At 41.6% G+C, this 19,619-nt stretch overlaps 1 protein-coding gene across 2 annotated transcripts in view; it reads left to right on the top strand.

The window, feature by feature from the left end:
• Positions 1 to 17,945, top strand: part of nr3c2 (nuclear receptor subfamily 3, group C, member 2) — an 80,189-nt gene extending 62,244 nt beyond the window's left edge. For both annotated transcript variants that reach the window (XM_083972130.1, XM_083972131.1), the window contains exons 7-9: positions 3,697 to 3,827; positions 11,752 to 11,909; positions 12,663 to 17,945. In XM_083972130.1, coding sequence (XP_083828256.1) covers positions 3,697 to 3,827; positions 11,752 to 11,909; positions 12,663 to 12,818 — 445 coding nt within the window. In that variant the 3' untranslated portion in view covers positions 12,819 to 17,945. The remainder of the gene's footprint in view (positions 1 to 3,696; positions 3,828 to 11,751; positions 11,910 to 12,662) is intronic.
• Positions 17,946 to 19,619: the final 1,674 nt, after the last annotated feature.

Below are 19,619 nucleotides of genomic sequence, written 5' to 3'. Positions count from 1 at the left end.
ATGCAGGGGCAGGTTTAAAAGCTCCCACTAATAGCTTGTGTAAGTCAATGTCAGTGGGTCAGTTTGTCCCAAATAAATAAATAAATAAATAAATAAACAACAGCACAAATGCCATTGTGCAACACAGCTACAGCCTCTCTGTCTGAGTGTGTGTGTGTGTGTTTTAGCACTGTGAGCTTTGCACAGTGGGTAAAAGCATTAGTTTGCCACACCAGTGATCCTCTGATCCTCTAATCTGTTTAGTGCCAAGTGGATCACAGTTTATTAAGAATTATGTGTTTCTTTCTGTAAAGATGACTAACAGTTTTTGGAGGAAACCTAATTTTTGTGATCGAGACTTAATAGTTTGTGTCATTTGGCAAGTCCAGTTCGGGAAATAAATTACACACACAGCACAGCACAGCACAGCATAGAGAAAAACACTGGAACCCACAGAGGAAATGAGCATGAGAATATCTTTACTGTTCAGTATTGTAAATGCTCGATGTGGTTTCTGTACACCAGGCCAGTCCCACCAACGGATGGGCCTAGCATTCAGCGCAACAGAACAGGCATGGTTGGTTGCATGCTGGGAGGGTTGCCTGGATGCAAGGGTGTGGGTTTGCATATACAGTAGGTTCATGTCCCTGACAATATTTTGGGAGAACTGTCATGTCCAAACCAAGACCCTACAAAAGTTTACTTTTTTAAAGTCTTTGATCCGTCTGAAAAGTATGTAAATGTAAATGTTACCTGCATTAAAAATCCTTGTTTTGAAGGGGGTTAGTGAGCCCCACCACCAACCAAACCAAATATGCATCCCTGTTTGGATCTCACACATGTTAACATACACTAGTTATATAGATTATTCAGTCATTAATACGGACATATACGTAGTTTGTCCATAACTTAGCTGAGTCTTTAGGGCAGTGCACAGTGGACACTTGTTTCTATAGCTACTTAGTGCTTATTGACCCAGGATATTAAGGCATTTATTGGGTGGACTGTCCACTCACTCAGCTATTAGAGTGAAATCTGTCACTGATGTAGAGTAAACACTGCAGGGATGAATGTGCATTTTACATTAAAGACAAAAAAAAAAGACTGCATAATCTGTCATTTAGTCTCTTACGTGTGGTAAATGCTCGCAACAGATAAACAAAGCTATTTCCCTAAAGGGTTCGGGCACTCATGATTCAATTATTGTGCATCTGGACAGGCAGAATCTGTCTACTGTGTGTAAAGGTAGAGGTAATGTAATGCAACATGTGTAACAATGACAGTAAGATCCACTGTCCACAGAGACGGTGCAGAATATTATTTTTAGGTTTGAAGACAGCAGCACCCCCTGACTGTGTCTGCAGCAGTCAGAGTGCTGTTGGTTTTCTGCCTGCACAGAGAGCAAACCTTTACTATACCCAATCAGATCTTTTCATGTGAATCTGGCTGACGGTGGCACACACCACAAACACCTGGGAAAATGCACTTGTAAAGTGAGTTTGCAAGCGAAGTTGCTAATTAGCCGCTCAGCTGCATATGCGGTGCCTTAACCAGCCGAAATTTTTACCAGAAAATGTAAGGTGTCGATCAGTGCACCTGCCATGAGGTCTGCGGTCTTTTAACTGCTTATAACACTCTCTGTCCTTGACTTATAACTGCAGATACCAGTGCAAGATGATTTACATTGTGCCACCGTTCCCCTGTCAGCTCAGCTATCAATCAAAAACATACACTGGCCCACCCACTCAAAGGCTTGAGGCTAAAAGAGCATTTCTGATGTATCTGCCGAAGACCTTTTTCTAGATTCAGTGCAAGAAAAAATATTAACTTTCGAATCATTTTGACATGACGTTTGATTGTGAGAAGGAGCGGCTAATTGTGATTTCAGTCAGACTTTAAGTGATTTGTTTGGACATACTTTCTTGACCGAATAAAATTTTGTCGGCTTCCTACAGCCAAAGATGAATCTGAACTTTCCTCTCCTCAGTTCTGTGCTGCTTCCTGAATCTTTTACCATAGAAACAGAGAGAGGGAGAGAGAGAGAGAGAGAGAGAGAGAGAGAGAGAGAGAGAGAGAGAGAGAGAGAGAGAGAGAGAGAGAGAGAGAGAGAGAGAGAGAATTCAAAACTGAGAAAGACTGAGAGAAAACCAGAGTGAGAGTGAGACAGAGATACAGAGAGATGAGAAGGAGAGGGGGAGAAGGAGGGAAGGAGAGAGACTGCTGCCAGTTTTTTTTCTCTTTCCTCCCAAACCAGCAGCTCATTTTGGGCAGTGATTCAGCAAAATTGATTTCAGGAAGAGAGTGTGAGAGAAGGAGGGAGAGAGAGAGAGAGAGAGAGGGAGAAAACGTGTGGAGACTTTAGAAACTCCAGCCCAAAGTTGTAGGTATTAAATGATGTTATGCCGCACTTTGCGAAACTGCACACATACAGGGTGCAGCTCAGCGGGGGAAACAGGTCTGCTCTGGAGTTGTCACAGTTTATCAGTTATTTGGTCGGGCTCGCAGACACAGCTGTACACTAAAAGACTGTAAAGCTTTATGCTTTAATGGGAACATTATGCACTTGTTTCCGATCAGCTGCTTCTGGACGCCTCTACGAAATGTTAAATCTAGTTGTTATCGGAGAGAAGTCTCCAGCCTCACTGCCTATGTAATGATGCCTTTTCACACTTTTGTGGGTAAAGCTCTGACCTCTTTCAAGTCAAGCCTCACCACTTGCATTTAATTATGGTAGTCTCGATGGGATGGTGATTTATGGCCGGGATAGAGTGGCATCTAAAGCCAGAGATTCCCTTCAATCTGTGGCATCTGCAGAGCACATTCCCGATTGGCTCACGTATCCCTCCTAATGTTTCTTTCCTGTTTTTGTGAACTCTTGTGAAGTGACCGAGATTATTTCTGCTGATAAAAAAATGTGTGTGAAAAACAAGGGGAGTGAGAAAGCATCAGGCACGACGGGCATGCGCGATCAGCATGTGCACTTACTGTAGTAGTGAATTTTCCACACGTCGATTCTCTCAGGCCTGTTTACTAAAGATGTAGATCTCAGTTTAAGTAACACATGTCCATTTACGTGACAAGTCTTGTCAACATAAATACGACAGGAGTCCTGCGTCCTTTATTAAAGGGTTTCTATGGCGACTAGAGTTAGATAGGGGGTCTTTAGTCTGACACAGTCTTAGAGAAGTGGTGCATCTCTGCTGTGATACTGTAAGCAGCACTCTGCAATCTGGGGGGATTTGGTATTCTGCTCTTCCCCCAGACTACTAGAATCCTCTTCTGCACTGTGTTGGAAATATTGTTTCACTGGACAGAAGCAGAAAGATAGGGATGGAGTCAGGAAGCCAGCGAGGGAGTTAGTTTTGACAACAAAAACTGACAGAACTGAGCAGGGGGATTACCATGTGATGAGGGAGTAAATTAACAAAACTGTTTGTACTCGGATGTAAACATGTTTATTTCAGATGTTAAGTTGGCCATTTTAACATGGGAGTCTATTGGGGACTGATTCACTGTTGGAGCCAGACTGAAGTGGCCATTCGAAGAAGTAAAAAAAATTGATAAGTTGATGTTGGCTTCATTTTTAGCTTCAGAGGTTACTACATGATTATTATACCTACTGATACAATCTAATACAGGAGTTGTGAAAGAAATCTTATGTTTTTTTTTTCGAGAAGCTGAAAATGTTTTTGTTGTTTTGCTCTTTCCTTTCTTCAGGGATCGCATGCAGCAGTCAGCCATGTACGACCTGTGTGTGGCCATGAGGCAGGTGAGCCAGGAGTTTGTACGTTTGCAGCTAACCTATGACGAGTTCCTCTCCATGAAGGTCCTTCTGCTTCTCAGCACAGGTAGGCAGTAGACAATAGGCCTGCACACGATCTAAGTTATTCATCCCATTCTCACTGATTACCGCGTGCACCAAACCTACCTGCAAGCACAATTTACTAATTGTAAAATGAAATGTCATTTGAAAGCCATTTATCAAAAGAGAAAAAGGCATTATGTGGTCAACATCAATTCCAGACAAAAATTAATTGAAATTTCCTATAAAAACAAACTCAATCACAAACATTAATATGAAAGCTGTGGATTTTCTGGCTACAAGGCAAACAGACTAGGCACTACTAATAGAGGCTGCTGTTCAGCTCCACTTTGGTCCATCTCTCACCAGACAACAGCTGCCACATTTCATGTGAGTGACTCAACAAGGGACCTGTAGTGACCCAGTTAAAGCTGGCCATCAGACATCACAGCTTTAAGTAACTGCTGGAGGTTGATGAGCGGATACTTTCCGTTACGCTGCATTCAGATACAGGTGGACCTGATCATTTTTGGCTGTTCCTCAATAGCAGGGCCAGCCTTATAAACATGCATGTCGTTGACTGACTTACTTACTGACTGACTGACTGACTGACTGACTGACTGACTGACTGACTGACTGACTGACTGAGTTTCCACCGCTGGTCAGCAGAGTGTTGAGCTGCAGCCTACCGGGCTGCTCGGGTTTCCTGGCTGCTCAGGAAATGCAGGGAAGAGGAGGAGTGCTTGCAATACACTGAGCCTCATTCCCATTACAACAAATAATCTACTTTCATTGCATGTATCAATATTACGGAGGCAATGACTAAACATAATATAACAAGGCTTCGTACTAACCACCAACTCCACATAAGAAACAGTGGGAGACATTTAGACGTCAAGAGACATTAAGCCAAGACCTCACTGTTTTAAAAATGAGTTATATTCGGAGTTGACATAAATGAAGAATAAACTCTTGTGGATTCCAGACAATAAATGATTGATTCTTAGGGCATGTGTCCTGGTAGCTCGACAGGTAGAGCCTGTGTTTTGGCAATTGATCTCTCTTTCTCTCACTATGACTGTTTTAAAGGCAAAAACCTTAAAAAAAAAAAAACAGATCTGAAACAGTCTGTCTATTGTAACTGTCTGTCTCTCTTAGTATTTATAAGTAAATACGACTGAAATCACAACTCAGTCTTTGTCCTTGATTTATGCATCTGGTGAGTTTGTTGGACAACATTGCAGTTATAAAATTAGCGTTTGACCATAGATGGTCTTATAACATACTAGGTTTAGACTCTGCCTTGTTGTTTGATTTTAGCAGCTTTTTTGTTACAGCCAGATTGTTGATATCATTTCACCAGATTTTTCCCCAAAATATTTCTAGGCAATTCAGCCTCAACGGCATGAATCTTTCTCTAAAAGGAAGTACCAGCAAGTACTTGTGAGGACACGCTGCCCTTTAATGGACGGGCAGCTGTCATGCTCTGCCATCAAGGCATCCATCTGCAAGTATTCACAGCCTTTTTCTACTACCACATTAAAGGGACTCTCAAGTCAGTCTTTAGTGGTGCACTTTGAAGTAGGATTCACCAGAATCACCGCTGCCGATGTTTGTAGCTCACTGATAACCAGCTTGGTTTATTGTGAACAGGAGAAGCTTCTGTGTGCTTGTCTGCTCTTACGCCACTACGGTGCAGATGCCTTGTGTGTTCCCAAATTAACACTTGTATTGTGATAGCAACATACTGTGCACCGTTAAGGCCTGAGCCACCCACCTTCCTTCCACCAAAAGCAGCCTCTGCATAGGAAATTCATTGATAAGGGTGTCTTGTATTCTGCTCCAATCACCACACACCTTTTCGACGGTGTTGGCAATGCTTGTACTCACCTTCCTGGCACCTATAATCACATTTGATCACGCTCTGAGCTCATTCTTGGTAAAACCATTAATATGCATAAAAGCTGTGGAAATAGGCTTGATGTCGTATGCACCTGTGTATGTAGCAAGATACAGTAAAAGCAAAAAGGAAGTGTGGCTGTGTGAAGGCTAATCAGGTTTTTATTCCACTGTTTTAATTGCCCACGGGCAAACGGGGTACTTCTATCACTCACTCACCAAAGGTCTCACAGTGTTGCCACTCTCATCCTAACTTCGCCCACAGGCGCTGCAGCCTCACATAGAGGATGTGTTGGACCAAGTTGCTTAGCTGGAAACTGAAAGCAGTGGTTTTTTCCACCACCTCAACACAAACTGAGCTGCTGCTGTCAGTTCAATAGTAACAGTTAAAGATTCCATGATGGCAGCCGTGTCATAACTTCGCCATCCACACCCACACTGCTAGCTATTAAAAAGATAACCGCAACACTTCAAGGTGCACAGGGACGCACGAGACTTGCAGCTCGTCGCGTTATGTATGCACATGTCTACACAGAGCGCAATGTTTGTGTGTGTGTGTGTGTCTGTGTTAATAGATGTGCGATGGTTAGAGAGAGGGAGAGACAGAGAGGTGAGGATAGGGGGGATGAGTGAGAGTTGCAGTGAGGTATTTGAAGAGTCTGCAAGCTGGACAGACTTCAGACTCTTTGAACTTCACCACCAGTGCCAATCAGTGGAAATATTCATTGGCAGAGTATTTATTTTTCCATTACTGAGGCCTCAGAAAGTGGTGCATGAATGCTGGACTCAAATGGGCAACCTTGGAAAACTTTTCCTCATCCTACCATTACCGTTTTCACCAATTTACCTTTATATTTTCACGTTTAGTTGATATCATTACTCAGTGTGAATTACAATGAGTACAGCCATGAAAGAAGTGTGTGTGTGTGTTTGTATAGTGTCAAGTTGGGGTCAAAAAGATTTAGTGAATGTGAGCGGATTTTCAGAGACACACACACACACACACACACACACACACACACACACACACACACACACACACACACACACACACACACACACACACACACACAATCATCGTCATTGTTGAAAATCTACTGCACCTCTTAGAACCTGTGGCAGAGACGAAGGTAGCAGAATCAACTGTGTTGAGTCCAATTGGACTGTCATATCCAATCAGAGGACGGCCTGTTACCAGGTGCAAAGACAGTGTTAAAAATCTGCTTGTAACTTCTGCATCACACATCGTGCGGGATCTTTAGGTGCTTTGAGCTTTATATGCAGTTTTCTGTTTTGTATCTGAAAACAGATGTTGACAGTACTTTGTATTCTTTTTTTTAAATATATAAACAAACTTTCCTACATATAGACAAACTTTACATTTGATTTATTTTCATTTTAGGTTTAGAAAACTGAAATTATTTGTCAATTTCGATGAGAAGCTTTTTGACCCTAACTTGAGCCCATAGTCACTCACATGAGAAAAGGTCAAAACTGACAAGCTAGTTGCTAAACTAATCATGTGTTATGAATTATACAAATTTACATCAAATTAAATTAAAACATTTGGACAGTGATTCCTAACTTCTTTGGTGAGTGACCTCTAAACAAAGAAACAGTGTCTTGTCCTGTGTTTACACTAATACGCACATAGGGAAGAAAATACAACGAACAGCAGACACTTACTGTATAAATTCAGTATTTCCCAGACCAGTGGTATAAAATTGGTTTTGGCTTTATACAGTAGTACAGTGACATGTGGAAGCGGTTGCATGAAAGCATATCTCTGATATAAAATCAGTGACCAGGAAGCAGGAGGATCTCCGGTCGGACTTCAGCTTCATTGGATGGTGGGATGAGATGAGGAAGAGAGAGACGAAGAGAAAGAAGATGAGAAACCGACGGGGGAAAAAGTGAGATTTAAAGAGTGAAATCGGACAAATGTTGACAAGTGAGAGCTAGTGTTGGTGAGGAAGAGACAGGTGCATAGCTGTGGGGAGAAAGAGAGAGGAGACTAAGGGGGTGGGGTAGTGGGGTGGCAGAGCCGGTCCTTCTGTTGCTGTGGCCTCCCTCTCCTTCTCTGGAGGTTTTCCAGAGAGCCCTGCTGTACTTAATAAAGGCCAGTCAAGCACCAGGCAATTCTCCAAGACCTGCTATTTTTTTTTTTTCCACTTCCTTCAAACCCAAGCTGGAATTTTGAAGGAGCGGTCGTGGATAAAAGAAGCAGGTATACAAAATCGAAAAAGGGGGAATTTAAGGTGGCTTCAATCTGGCACTGGTTATTGGACTTAGTCAAAATATAGCAGTGAAATATGATGGAGGGAGAAGAAAATAATCATCCGCTGCCTCATTTCTAATGCGCAGTAGAAAACTCCCTTTACCTGCCCATTCTAAAGTCTACATGATGGAGCGACTGTGCTTGTACGGGGGGCTGTGCAAACATTTCAGCAAAAGCACTTGTGAATAATTTCAAAAACAAGCAGCCCGTCTCTGAGGCGCTGCAGGAAGCTCGCTTAGTTACAGTCATTCAGAGATAATGTTAGGGCCTCGTGGAAGGAGTAGCGGCAGAAATGTTTACAGAGGAGTTGTCAGAACTTGTCAGCTGAGCAAGTACTACAGAGTCACTGAGTGTGTGTGTGCCTTTGGGCTGGTTTGAAAAATTCTGCGTATGTGTGTGTGTGTTAAATTGAGAGAGGGTGAACAAGTAAAAGAGAGAAAAGGAAGGAGGGATAAAGAGAAAAGAGAGAAGGGCTGTTATTCCTCTCTGACCTTGGCTAAGGTTTCACTGAGCCTGCGGCGTCTCATGACCCTGTTTGGATTCGGCGCAGCAGCAGTGGCCTGCTCAAACCAGTTGCACTCCTCACCTCCACGCAGACGTAGATACCACTGCTAGACTATCGCCTTCATTTGTTCTGTTTCCTTTGAGCCTCTGTGGTGCTGTGTGTTTATCAGAGGGATCTGCTACAGTATATCGTGTGATGCCTTTTAATTTAAGCATAAAGCCTAATAAATGCCTTGCACTGTGCTGTTATAGTTGTCCTTCCATTCAGTCCTCTTGGGTCACATGTAAAACTTCCTGTTTGACAGCACCTTAAAGATTTGCTTGAATCCTAATCACCAGTATCAGGTGTTAAATCAAATCTGAGAGCCACCCTGTCAGTCAGGTATGCACCAGCGGCCCAGAGCAGGAAGCTACATGTTCTTTAACAATACATATGCTAATGGAATCTCCTAGCTGCCTGAGTTATGTTTATTTTATTATTATTTCATGTGCATTAGGAAAAAAAAGGAGCTTTCCCAGACCTTGTTACTGTATACACATAATAATGCAGCTGCACTACACATAAAAAAATATGGCCTAGTTAAAAATGCTCCATACCTGCAGCAAAAATCTGTTTGACACCAATTATGGTGGTATAAATGGCCTATTTCAGGGCCGGTCATGGTAACGCCCCTAAATGCCAGGTCAGTTTCTAATCAGGGCATATGTGGGTCAGTGGGAGAAAAACAAAAGGTCCAAACGGGGGCCGGGGTTTTAGCACATTCTCATCATGTCAGCCATGAAATAAAGCAAAGACCTCGTGGCCTCTGCACCGGGGCTTCAATCTGTTTTCGTATCTGCTTTCCTCGGCTTCACGTATGTCACGCCCGAAGGTGTTTGTGCATCAAACTCCGATGACGCCAGTTAAAGACAGAAAGAAATAATGAAACACAAACACACATTCTCAGAATTATTGACCTATAATGCTCTATTTTCAAAACAGTACTAACAGACACCAAGTTGGCTTTTGCTTACAGCTATTTGTTCTGCACGACTCAAACAGGTCCTGTCAGTTGCTGTTTTTTAGCTGCTGTTGCTGCACGTGGTTGAAGTCTATCTTGGGCAGCGTGGCTAATCCAAAGCACAGAAGAAAGTGCATAATTACATTTTTAAAGGCAAGTTGTTGAAATCATTAGGGGTCAGAATTTCACATTCTGCTGCAAAGTGTATTTTTGTAAGGTTTTAAAACTACTATAAAAACTTATAGGACGTAAATGCCATCGCCTCTTCTCAATATGTTTAACCGTGCTGTGAAGGCAGAGGAAGCTATGAGTTCTCACTGAAGCTGCTGCATGTGATCGAGAGCTTCTTTGGCCTCTCTGATGAAACATGAGTGACTGCAAGCTATTTTTTTTTTTCAGACAGAATGTGATACTGTGTTCTTCACACCAAGTCTTGTGACGTTCCACATTAGAGATGTGACCATTAGCTCATTAACTGATTAGCCGATCATTAGAAAACATTTTTCAAATAACTGTTCAATCGTTTGTCATTTTCTGAACCAGAAATCATAAATATTATCTTCTCACGGCCCCTCAAATGAGAGCATTACTGCTTTTATTTGTATTATGTGAATATAAACTGGAAACATTGAGGTTTCAGGCTGTTGGACAGAAAAAACTGTCAACAGATTTCACTGATAATGAAAAAGAATCAGCAACGGATGGATGGTTATTGTCATATCTGAAGTCTGGGCTGAAGGACAAGTGAAAGTGTGTCTGAGGTGCAGTCTTTTAGAGGCGAGGTGTTTCTTAATCTGGCGGCTGAGCCATGTCAGAGCTGTTTAAATTGGCAGACGTCCACATCTGTGACTTTGTTCTCCTGCACAGCGAAGGAGAAAGAGCGAGGGAAAGAGATACTGTAGACGTTTTCTGATGCATCCTCATGATTACCGTTACTGTATCCCATCCTTCACATCTCTTTGACCTCCCCTCCCATTACGCTGCCTTTTTTTTTTTTTACTTCAAGTGCGCTGATGCATCCAAATCATTGTAATGTGAATGAGGGGTTGTCGCCATTTCACAGCTCTGGTCACTGAGCAAACTTCTTGATGAATGAGGTGTCTTTAAACTCTTTAACACATATAAGCTCTGTTGTTCTCTAGTTTACTGTCATTATTGCTGAGATAACTTTTAATCAAGGCCCTCCAGTATATCTTCCATGAATCAGTGGCTACACATGGAAACTAATTACCATTTGAAATGGTGAAAGTGGTTGTAATGAGTTGCTTAATAGGCCTAGGTCGTCAACATGGTAAAAAAAAAAAAAAGTCCAAAAAAAGGAAACTGTGTGGGAGTGGGTGTGTAATTCACTGAGCACCTCTAATTACACATTTCTGCATTAAAGGAACACGCTGGTGGGTGTGCGTGGCTTAGACCATTAACTGCAAATCATGTTTAATGTGCATCTGTCAAATGTTTGTTAAAACCTACCATATATTCTAGGGGGTCAAAGGTCAAAGGTGTGGAGATCTCAAAAAGCAGTGTTTTTGTGAACGTTATATCTCAGCAATGCCTTCCTTTCTTCCATTCCTTCAAATTAGATTTAAAAAATGTTCACCTGGAAACCAGGATGAACTGGTGAGAATTTGTTAGCTGAAGGACAAAGTCAGGTGACCTCACCAAACGTGACTTTGGTGTTGTGAAAGGTCTTTAAGGGAATCCCCTAAAATGTTGAACAAATGTTCATTTGGACTCAAGGGTGAACTGATTACATTTAAGGTCATGGCAACCTCAGAAAGTTTGGGACATACATACAAGAAAAAACACAGGCGTAAACCTTTTTTTTTAATGTTGTTGTTTTTTTGTTGTTGTTATGAATACTTTTAATTTTGTTAATTTTAATTTAACTGTCCATAAATACTATAAGATGAGAGTACCTGTGGGCTGATAGACATTTAAGTGATAAAGTGATCTCTATATAAACAATACATCAAGAAGAAGATGTATGTCTCCAGGTTTACTGTAAATGCTCATACCACTCAAACCCACTGCCAATTAAATGTCCATTATGATGAATTACAGTCCTCAAGGCACTGAAGAGCGATCTGTTCATCTAAATACTTCAACAAATGTTTAACAGCAACATGTGATTTGCAACACACCTGAACGAAACTGCAGACTTTTTTTAATACAAATCCCTGACAGTGATGCCACTAAGGCAAGTTTCAGTCACAACCAGCAAATAAACAATCAGTGTTATTGTCCTCTCGTCTGGTCTGATAGCAGCGCTGTTTTGTCTGTTTCCCCAGTTCCAAAAGAGGGTCTGAAGAACCAAGCAGCGTTCGAGGAGATGAGGGTTAATTACATTAAGGAGCTCCGGCGATCAGTGGGAAAAGCTACAAACAACTCTGGCCAAACCTGGCAGCGCTTCTTCCAGCTCACCAAGCTACTGGATGCCATGCATGATGTAAGTACCCTTGCCCTGTCTAGCTCCCATGTGCCAATCGCCTACAGTACAGCACAGGCTTCCCTTGGCAGCCTCTCGGTACGCCATGCCTTCACACACGGACCAAGGCGTCCAGTGGCACTTTGGAGCTCTAATATCACTGGAAATGTTTTGAGTAAAATGGCAGCATAGTGGATTTGGATAATGCATTTACTTAGCGGTTCAATGGTGCTGCGGCTTGGAATAAGGATTACTGTATCCAATTCCCTCCCTGAGGGGGAGGTTATTTTGGAAGAGGCGGTGACTAGGCTGTATTGGTGAATGGAACAGAAGGGGGTCGATGCCAGTTCGGAGTTTATTGGATCACAGTACACAGTGGTCACTGTGGCAAATGTGCTAAATCACTGCTCTGTTATAATGTATGGGTCAACTGGAATATGGCAAAATGACAATGTGAGCAAACCCCCAAGACGTGAGACTCAGCAGGTGACAGGTCACCAAGATAAACACCCAGGACTCAGTGACCTTAATGACTGAGATAGTGGGTTAGTGCTTAACGGACGACCCTTCTGTACAAGAGATTTGCCCAGTAAAAAATCAGTGGTGCCCCCTAGTGGTGAACTGATAGGAAATGAAGAGGGCCCAGTGCCCCAACAGAGAGTACTTGTGAATATCCTAGAGTAATATATGTATATATACTCTGATGCTTAATATAGTAAGTAATAAAAATCACAACTACCATGTGTTTCTTATTATATTTTGTGTGTTTTCCAGCTGGTTGGGAACCTGTTGGACTTTTGTTTCTACACTTTTCGCGAGTCCCAAGCCCTGAAGGTGGAGTTCCCTGAAATGTTAGTGGAGATCATAAGTGACCAGATACCAAAGGTGGAGTCAGGCCTCACCCACACAATCTACTTCCACAAGAAGTGACTCTGTAAACAGATGGGACAGAAGCAGCAGCAGCAGCAGCAGCAGTGGCGGCAGCAGCAGCATTAAGAACTGGAAGAGGAGAAAGGAAAAAGGTTCAAGGAAAGAGAAAATGTGCAAGGAAGGGCCTGAGCAGTGTTGGCCTGCACCCTATTGCCCAGAACGCCAGCATCCTCGTCTCGGAAAGTTGAGTGACGTGGTGGCAGAAGTAGAAAAAAAAGGGGGGAGAAGGATTTGACCCTGCCGTCACCACGAGCAGGTCAGAGCTGTGAATAGTCGTGGAGCCAGCGGTGACACACTGAGAAGCACTTGTGACAAATGTGACAAAGCATCCCGAAGTACCCCGCCCCCACCCAACCACCCACCTACCCACCTGCCCCTCCTCTGTGCCCCTCCCTTGCCCCAAAGACGATAACAGTATTTTCTATGGAGATAAAGCCATACATTTCTTAGGATGCGCTAGATACATTCACAAAGCACGCAGGCACACACACACACACACACACAGAAACACTCACACACATAGAGGGAAATTGATACACATGCTGTCCACATGCCTTCACACAAACGCACAGATGCACTCCACATGCACTAAAATCAGATTCCCTTACAAATCTAGAGAAAAGGTTTTTGCAAATATTAACTGTGGCTTATGCAGTCTTTCACAAATAATAGCACTATGAAAAAAGATATATATACAGTATATATATATGCCAATACTTAGTTTTAGCTTTGCAGTGTAGCAACATACTGCAAGACTACAGGGCAAAGAACATTATGAGGAGGCACAGAAATTATAGACTGTAAGGTGAAAGGTCTATTTGAATATATTCCAAGGGCTATACAAGCGTTATCATAAGCTGGATAATTACATTCAATCTAACAAGTCCAAGTTTGAATCTCAATCGGTGTCATAACAGCCATCATTAACATTCACATACTGAGTTTTTAATTCAAATATGTAGTCAAACAATCAAAACTAATATGCAAAAAGTCCAAAGCGAAATCTGTTATGAAATAAAAATGTCTCTCTTGTGTAAAAGAAAGCTTGCACGTGAAGCTCCCATGTCATAAAGTCACTATTTTTAGGCATTGTGGTGTAGAATTAGGACAATATTGATGAGCAGATTTTACCTTTTTTGTGCAAAAATGGTCAGAAGTGCTGCGGGATGGAAAACATCAGGCAATGATGGTAAATGGATTTGACTGAGGTGCATCCATAGTAATTGCTGTCATTTGTGTTATCTCCAGAGCAGCTGTCCGAATGTCTGTTTTTACTCACAATGAAGCGAAACCAGCCCTTTGTGAATCAACACTTATCTACTCTTCCCAGAAATAATAAAAAAGCATTTTATAAAAGTGTGTTGCAAAGGTTTAGTTTTTGACAAGCCAGTCATTTTACATTAAGGTGCTTCATTTCTACAATGCCAGGCAAAACATAACGTGTACAGTAACTTGTAAACAGTCCATACAATACACTATATGGACACACAGTTAAAACACACATACTCTGTAAAGTCGGTATAATAACAAAATGGAGCATTACTCTGCAGTGCTTACAGCAAATGGCTAATGTATCAAAACCAGGCAAACGTGTACAGGTATTAACAACTTCTTAAACACATTCTATTCAGCTGTTGTACAGAAGATGTTTTGAAGTACGTGTCGATGAATGCTTGATGAAGAACTGTTGGTATAATCACCTTTCCTAATTTAGTTCATTTCCTTCCTCTTTATCTTTTGGGCCAAGTGCTACTATTCATGGTCGGCCCAGTCATCTGGACCATTAACTAGTCTCACACCCCACTGGTTTCTGGGTGGTTGTGGAACACTACTATGATGCTACTGAAAAGCGATAGAGCCGCTGGGGAAGAAAAACAGTGGGGGCGTGTGATTTTTTCCTTTTTTTGTGCCCTGTGAGCGTGTATTTACATGGGAGTATGGAGCGAGTATGGCTTAAGTTTGTGCGTGAATGTGTGTGTGTGTGTGTGTGTGTTTGTGCAAGTGTGTGTTTTTTTTTTCCTGGCAAGCATGTGCATAGTTGATCTGCTCTTTCAGCGTGGGTATTATGCATTTATGTTATAGGATTAGCCATATCCTATTTCCACATTTAGATTTGCACAGAGGAGATACAATGTGAAATGAGGCATTAGTGCAGCTAGCAGGAATTGTCTGTTCTGATAAGCAACTGTGATGATGCAGGAAAAGACTTTCTGCATGGTCAACCAGCCTAAAGTTAGACAACATGACATCATTAGCACAGCAGGGTGGTTGTGTATTGTATTTTGTGGCACTGTGCTACACCATGAGGTCTCTTCTGTGGTGGTAACTCTGTGGAGATTGGTGCGCAAAAAAGATGGAGGTGCCAGAACCACAACTGTCATATTAGGGACTGTATGAAAATTATCAGGTGAGGGAGGAGGTGCGGAAAAGGGGGCGGGGATCTGTGTACTGTATGTTGGAGGAGAAGGACAAGGTATTACAACTCATCCTGGATTAATATTTTAAAATGAATTCTGTGGATTGACCACTCAGCAGCTCTCGATTCAAAACTTAAGATACTTTTCAGGCCATAACCATTCTTTTTTAGGATATTAGGGGAGGAAAGGACTTGGCTGGGCCTAAAGACACTAATAATATCACTCTCCACCTCAATAGTTTTCATACATTCTCTAATCAGAAGGGCCTCATTTTACAATCTGTCTTTGTTGTGCATTGTTGTGTTCAAGTTGTGAAGGACCCTTAAGCTAATCTCTCACGGTTTCTTTATTTTGCCCCCTTTTTGTCCTTTTTAAGGAATTAAAAAAAACTGTCAAAAGGTTCATAGGATGAATGGGAAAGTATTTTTGAGAGAATTATATTTTGCTGGAAAACAATATTTAAGTACTTTGTCTAAAAATGATATCCTTTTTGTAAAATGAAATGTTAATGCATGCTTTTTGATGAGATGTTTACATTGTATTTAAAAAAGGGAAACTTGTGCCTTTTTATCTCACCTGATTTACAATTTTACAGTATATATTGTAAATAATACAGCAAGTCCTTATGTTGAGTATAGTATAAAACATTTCTACTTTAACCATATTGTTGGAGTATTGGAAAAATATGTCTTTCCCACTCGCCATGTTCTGTGTGTGGATCACAGAGAAGAATTTACAGTAAGGGTTGGTGGCAGAAAGGGCCAAATAGAGAAATGAATGTATTATACATTGTGAGAGACTTATGGAACTTACTACCTGAATGTTAGAGAGAGTAAAAAAAATTAAAAATAAATAAAAATAAATAAATGAAAAAAATAATAATAATCAAAAAGTATTTCTTATTTTGTAACAAGATGTAAGTGATGAGTTGTTGCTGTTGAAATGATTTCCTAACCCATGACGGTATTTGTTGATGAGCACCACAATAAAATCAAGAAGTCACAAACTATTGAATCTGGGATACATGAAAGAAAATTCTTTTACAAAGTGCGTGCACACGCAAAATGAAATGAAACAGTGGCTGTAGAGACTGACAGACCTGTAAGGTAAGCAAATTCAAATTTGACTAATTGTTAAACTGCACCATTTTTACTAACTGCCAAAACAACGAAAAACTGTCCCAAAGAATGGTAATGTTAAAAAAATCTTTTTAAAAAGCATTACCATCTGCACACAGTGGATCCTTGATAACAACGTTTACTATGTTATCAAGCTGCTGTACGACCCTGTGCCCTCCAGAGGTCAAGGCTTTGACTGTTGGTTATTTGATTGTTTTAGCTATTTAAAGGAATGGTGCAATATTTTGGGAAATAGGCTACACCTTTTTATTTCTTGCTAAGCTTTACATGATCGATACACTCTCATGTTTGTGCGCTAGCCTAAATATGAAGCTACACCCTGGTGACTGTTTATTATAGAGACTGGGAACAGAAGGAAACGTCTGGGAGCTGAGGTTGTATTTGGTGAGGAAGACTATGTCTGGGGGCATAGAGTTAGAGTATAAGCCTCCACAACCTCTTCAGTCTACTGAAGGCTACATTAGCTGCTACAGTACTAGCACGACTTACACACTGTACAGCAATTAAGTGTCCTCATTTTTGATCATTGTAGGTTTGCCCAGAAACGTCCCTGTTCTTCTAGAAACAAGCTAAAACGATCAAAATAGAGATATCCAATCAGATTTCTATTTATTTTTTTTGCTGTTGCTCTGGTCTCTGGTGGAGATAATGTATGTAGGGTTAGTTCAACCAAACAGACCCAAAGCCTCCCAGCTGGAACTTGAAAATACTGAAGTGAAGAAGTCGATCTGTGGATCTTCACAAGCTAAAGGAATGTAAATACAGTTATTGATGCAGTGGAAGACTCCACGACTGCTTCAAAGGGTTAGGGAGTCATGTTGGCCTTAACTGTAATTTAACACTGTGTAACAGTTACTATGATCAAAATCCATGAAACTGGGACTGTGCCTCCCCTTTCTTTTCTTTTTTAAATTTCATAGCTAAAAAGAGTGGATAATTTAAATACATATTGGCCACTGTACTGGAAATGTCCCAGGATTTCATTTCAGATATCTGGTCACCCTGATTATTATAACTTTTCTTTTTTTTAGCTGCTGATAATCTGAATCCTTGGCGTTGACTTACATGAGAGTGGTATCAACTTTCCCTCCTGGCAAAAAGTGAACACTGCTGAGCACATTTCCCAAAATGTTGACCTGACCCTTTAAAGGAGGATGATAAATGAACGGCTTATTTAATGGTCATCAGTCACCACCTACTGCAGACCATAAATAAAAACCCTTACTGGAGGCGGCGGTGTTACCTTCGGAGCTGTCTCCTTGTAAATTAACTCTCCTTTTTAGGCATGAATGACTCAGAATGTGTCTAACTGCTGTTTTCACAGTTCACTATCGCGTCACTGTATGTGGAGTCACGTCATCGCCATTTTCTGTTCACAGCGATGAATCGGGTGTAAACAGACAAAGCCATATCTCCACAGCCATGGCAGTGCATTTCTTATAAATATATAAATATATTCAAAATGCTTTTTTTTTTTCCAATTCCAAAAATGACTTTCTACTCAGATGCTTTGTACAATATTTCTCAGCAACTATACAGCAAACATACAGTAGAGACACCCTCCAACATAAACCAATAAAACATCTTTGAAACAGTTACTACTGTATATCTTGATGCAGATATTGCCATACTTGTGTTTGCAAAACTATTGCAAGATTCTAATAAAACTGTTAAATTAATAATTTGACATGATGTACTCTGTTCGTGTGTGTGTGTGTGTGTGTGTATACGGGGCTGTATGTGTGAGATGAAAATTCAACCATATGAGACAGAAGCTGGTGGTGAAAGGTGCCCCCCTAAAAAAAAAAAAAAATGGTGGTGTTTGATCTGGATGAATTCAAAACAGCTGCATATGGTGGCTGGGGAGTATAATGAGCCAAAAAACACAGAGTTAGCATGGAGAAGCAGAGACGATGTGGAGCAGCAGCAGGTACAGCAGTCACAGGGAGAGAGGGGGGTGGGGGTGGGGGGGGGGTGAAGAGCACAAAGAGAAATAGAAAGTGAAGAGAGTGAAAATGGCAGCGATAAAACATGCAAGGATGAGACTTTTACAGTAAAACGGTGCCTGTGGAGAAAAATCACCATTAACCTTGTTAAAGGCTGATCTGAAAACACGCCTGCTTTGCCAGACTGTAGAGCAGACAGTATTACTTTTTTGCTCATTTTTTTTCTCTCTCCCTCTCTCTCTCTCTCTGAATCCACAGCCCTCTCCAAATCTCCCCCAGATTTCCAATTGCTTTCACTTGTAGTCGTGCCAGATAAACAGAATCTATTGGATCAGGCTGATTTCACGGCTGCGCCCGCGCACATGGCGGCTTCTGTGGCCCACTTTCTGAGCTGAGCGGTTTTTTTTTCTCCCTTTTCCCTTCCCTCCCTCCACACTCTCTCCTTTATGTTTGAAATTCACTTTTCCCACTCAGTTTTCAGCCCCAATAATAGATCAAGTCTTATTATGGTTATATTTCAGAAGCTCTGAAGGAGCCACAGGAAAGTATTAAGTTAGTGTAACCTCCACCTGCTGTGGAGCACGTTTTCGCACGGATGTGTGCCACTTAATTGTGTCAGTATCTCACGGTTAAAACTTGCTGAAGGGCATTGATCTAAGCTGAGTCACGGTGTGGGACTATGTTTTGAGGCTGAAGGACACTGCGTCATGAGAGGTAGAGGACAGCTGGCACGCCGCCAGGATTTGGGTGGAAATGAGAAAACGAAAACATCCATCTGGATTTTTTTTTTTATTCAAACACACCTACATCTCGTCTGAATCGACACAGTGACACTGATGTGTACATCATGCCAGTCTGATATACACTGATGCATAATGCATGCAGGGACGCAGGAAGAGCCGCAGGTAATGCAACCTCAATCTCAAGTGATATTAAGGCCTCAAAATATGAGTCTGACCCGCCCAGATTACAGCTGTTCACTGTGTCACTTTCACGGGCTTAGGAGGGAAAGATAAATGCAAAGAGCTTAACTGATTTCATAAACAAATTAATATCAGGGCAGCAGAAAAGAACTGGAGCACTTGCTGACATGGAGAAGAGGAGGACGAGGGAAAAAAAGAGGGGAGGTGAGGAGAGAGGAGAGGAGTTTTAAATAATGCTGAGAGACAGACAGGTGGGCAGAGGAAGAAGGGAGGCAGACAGAGCAACATGGCTCACTCCCTGACAGACAGTCCAAAGCAGAGTGAGAGGCAGGCCGGCTGGATGTCTCTATGATTCAGCAGGATTTTGGCAGAGTGT

This window comes from Trachurus trachurus, assembly GCF_905171665.1.
Source record: "Trachurus trachurus genome assembly, chromosome: 1".
NCBI classification, from domain to species: Eukaryota; Metazoa; Chordata; class Actinopteri; order Carangiformes; family Carangidae; genus Trachurus; species Trachurus trachurus.
Note: the sequence above shows the minus strand (reverse complement) of the source record. Positions and strands in the feature narration are given on the sequence as shown.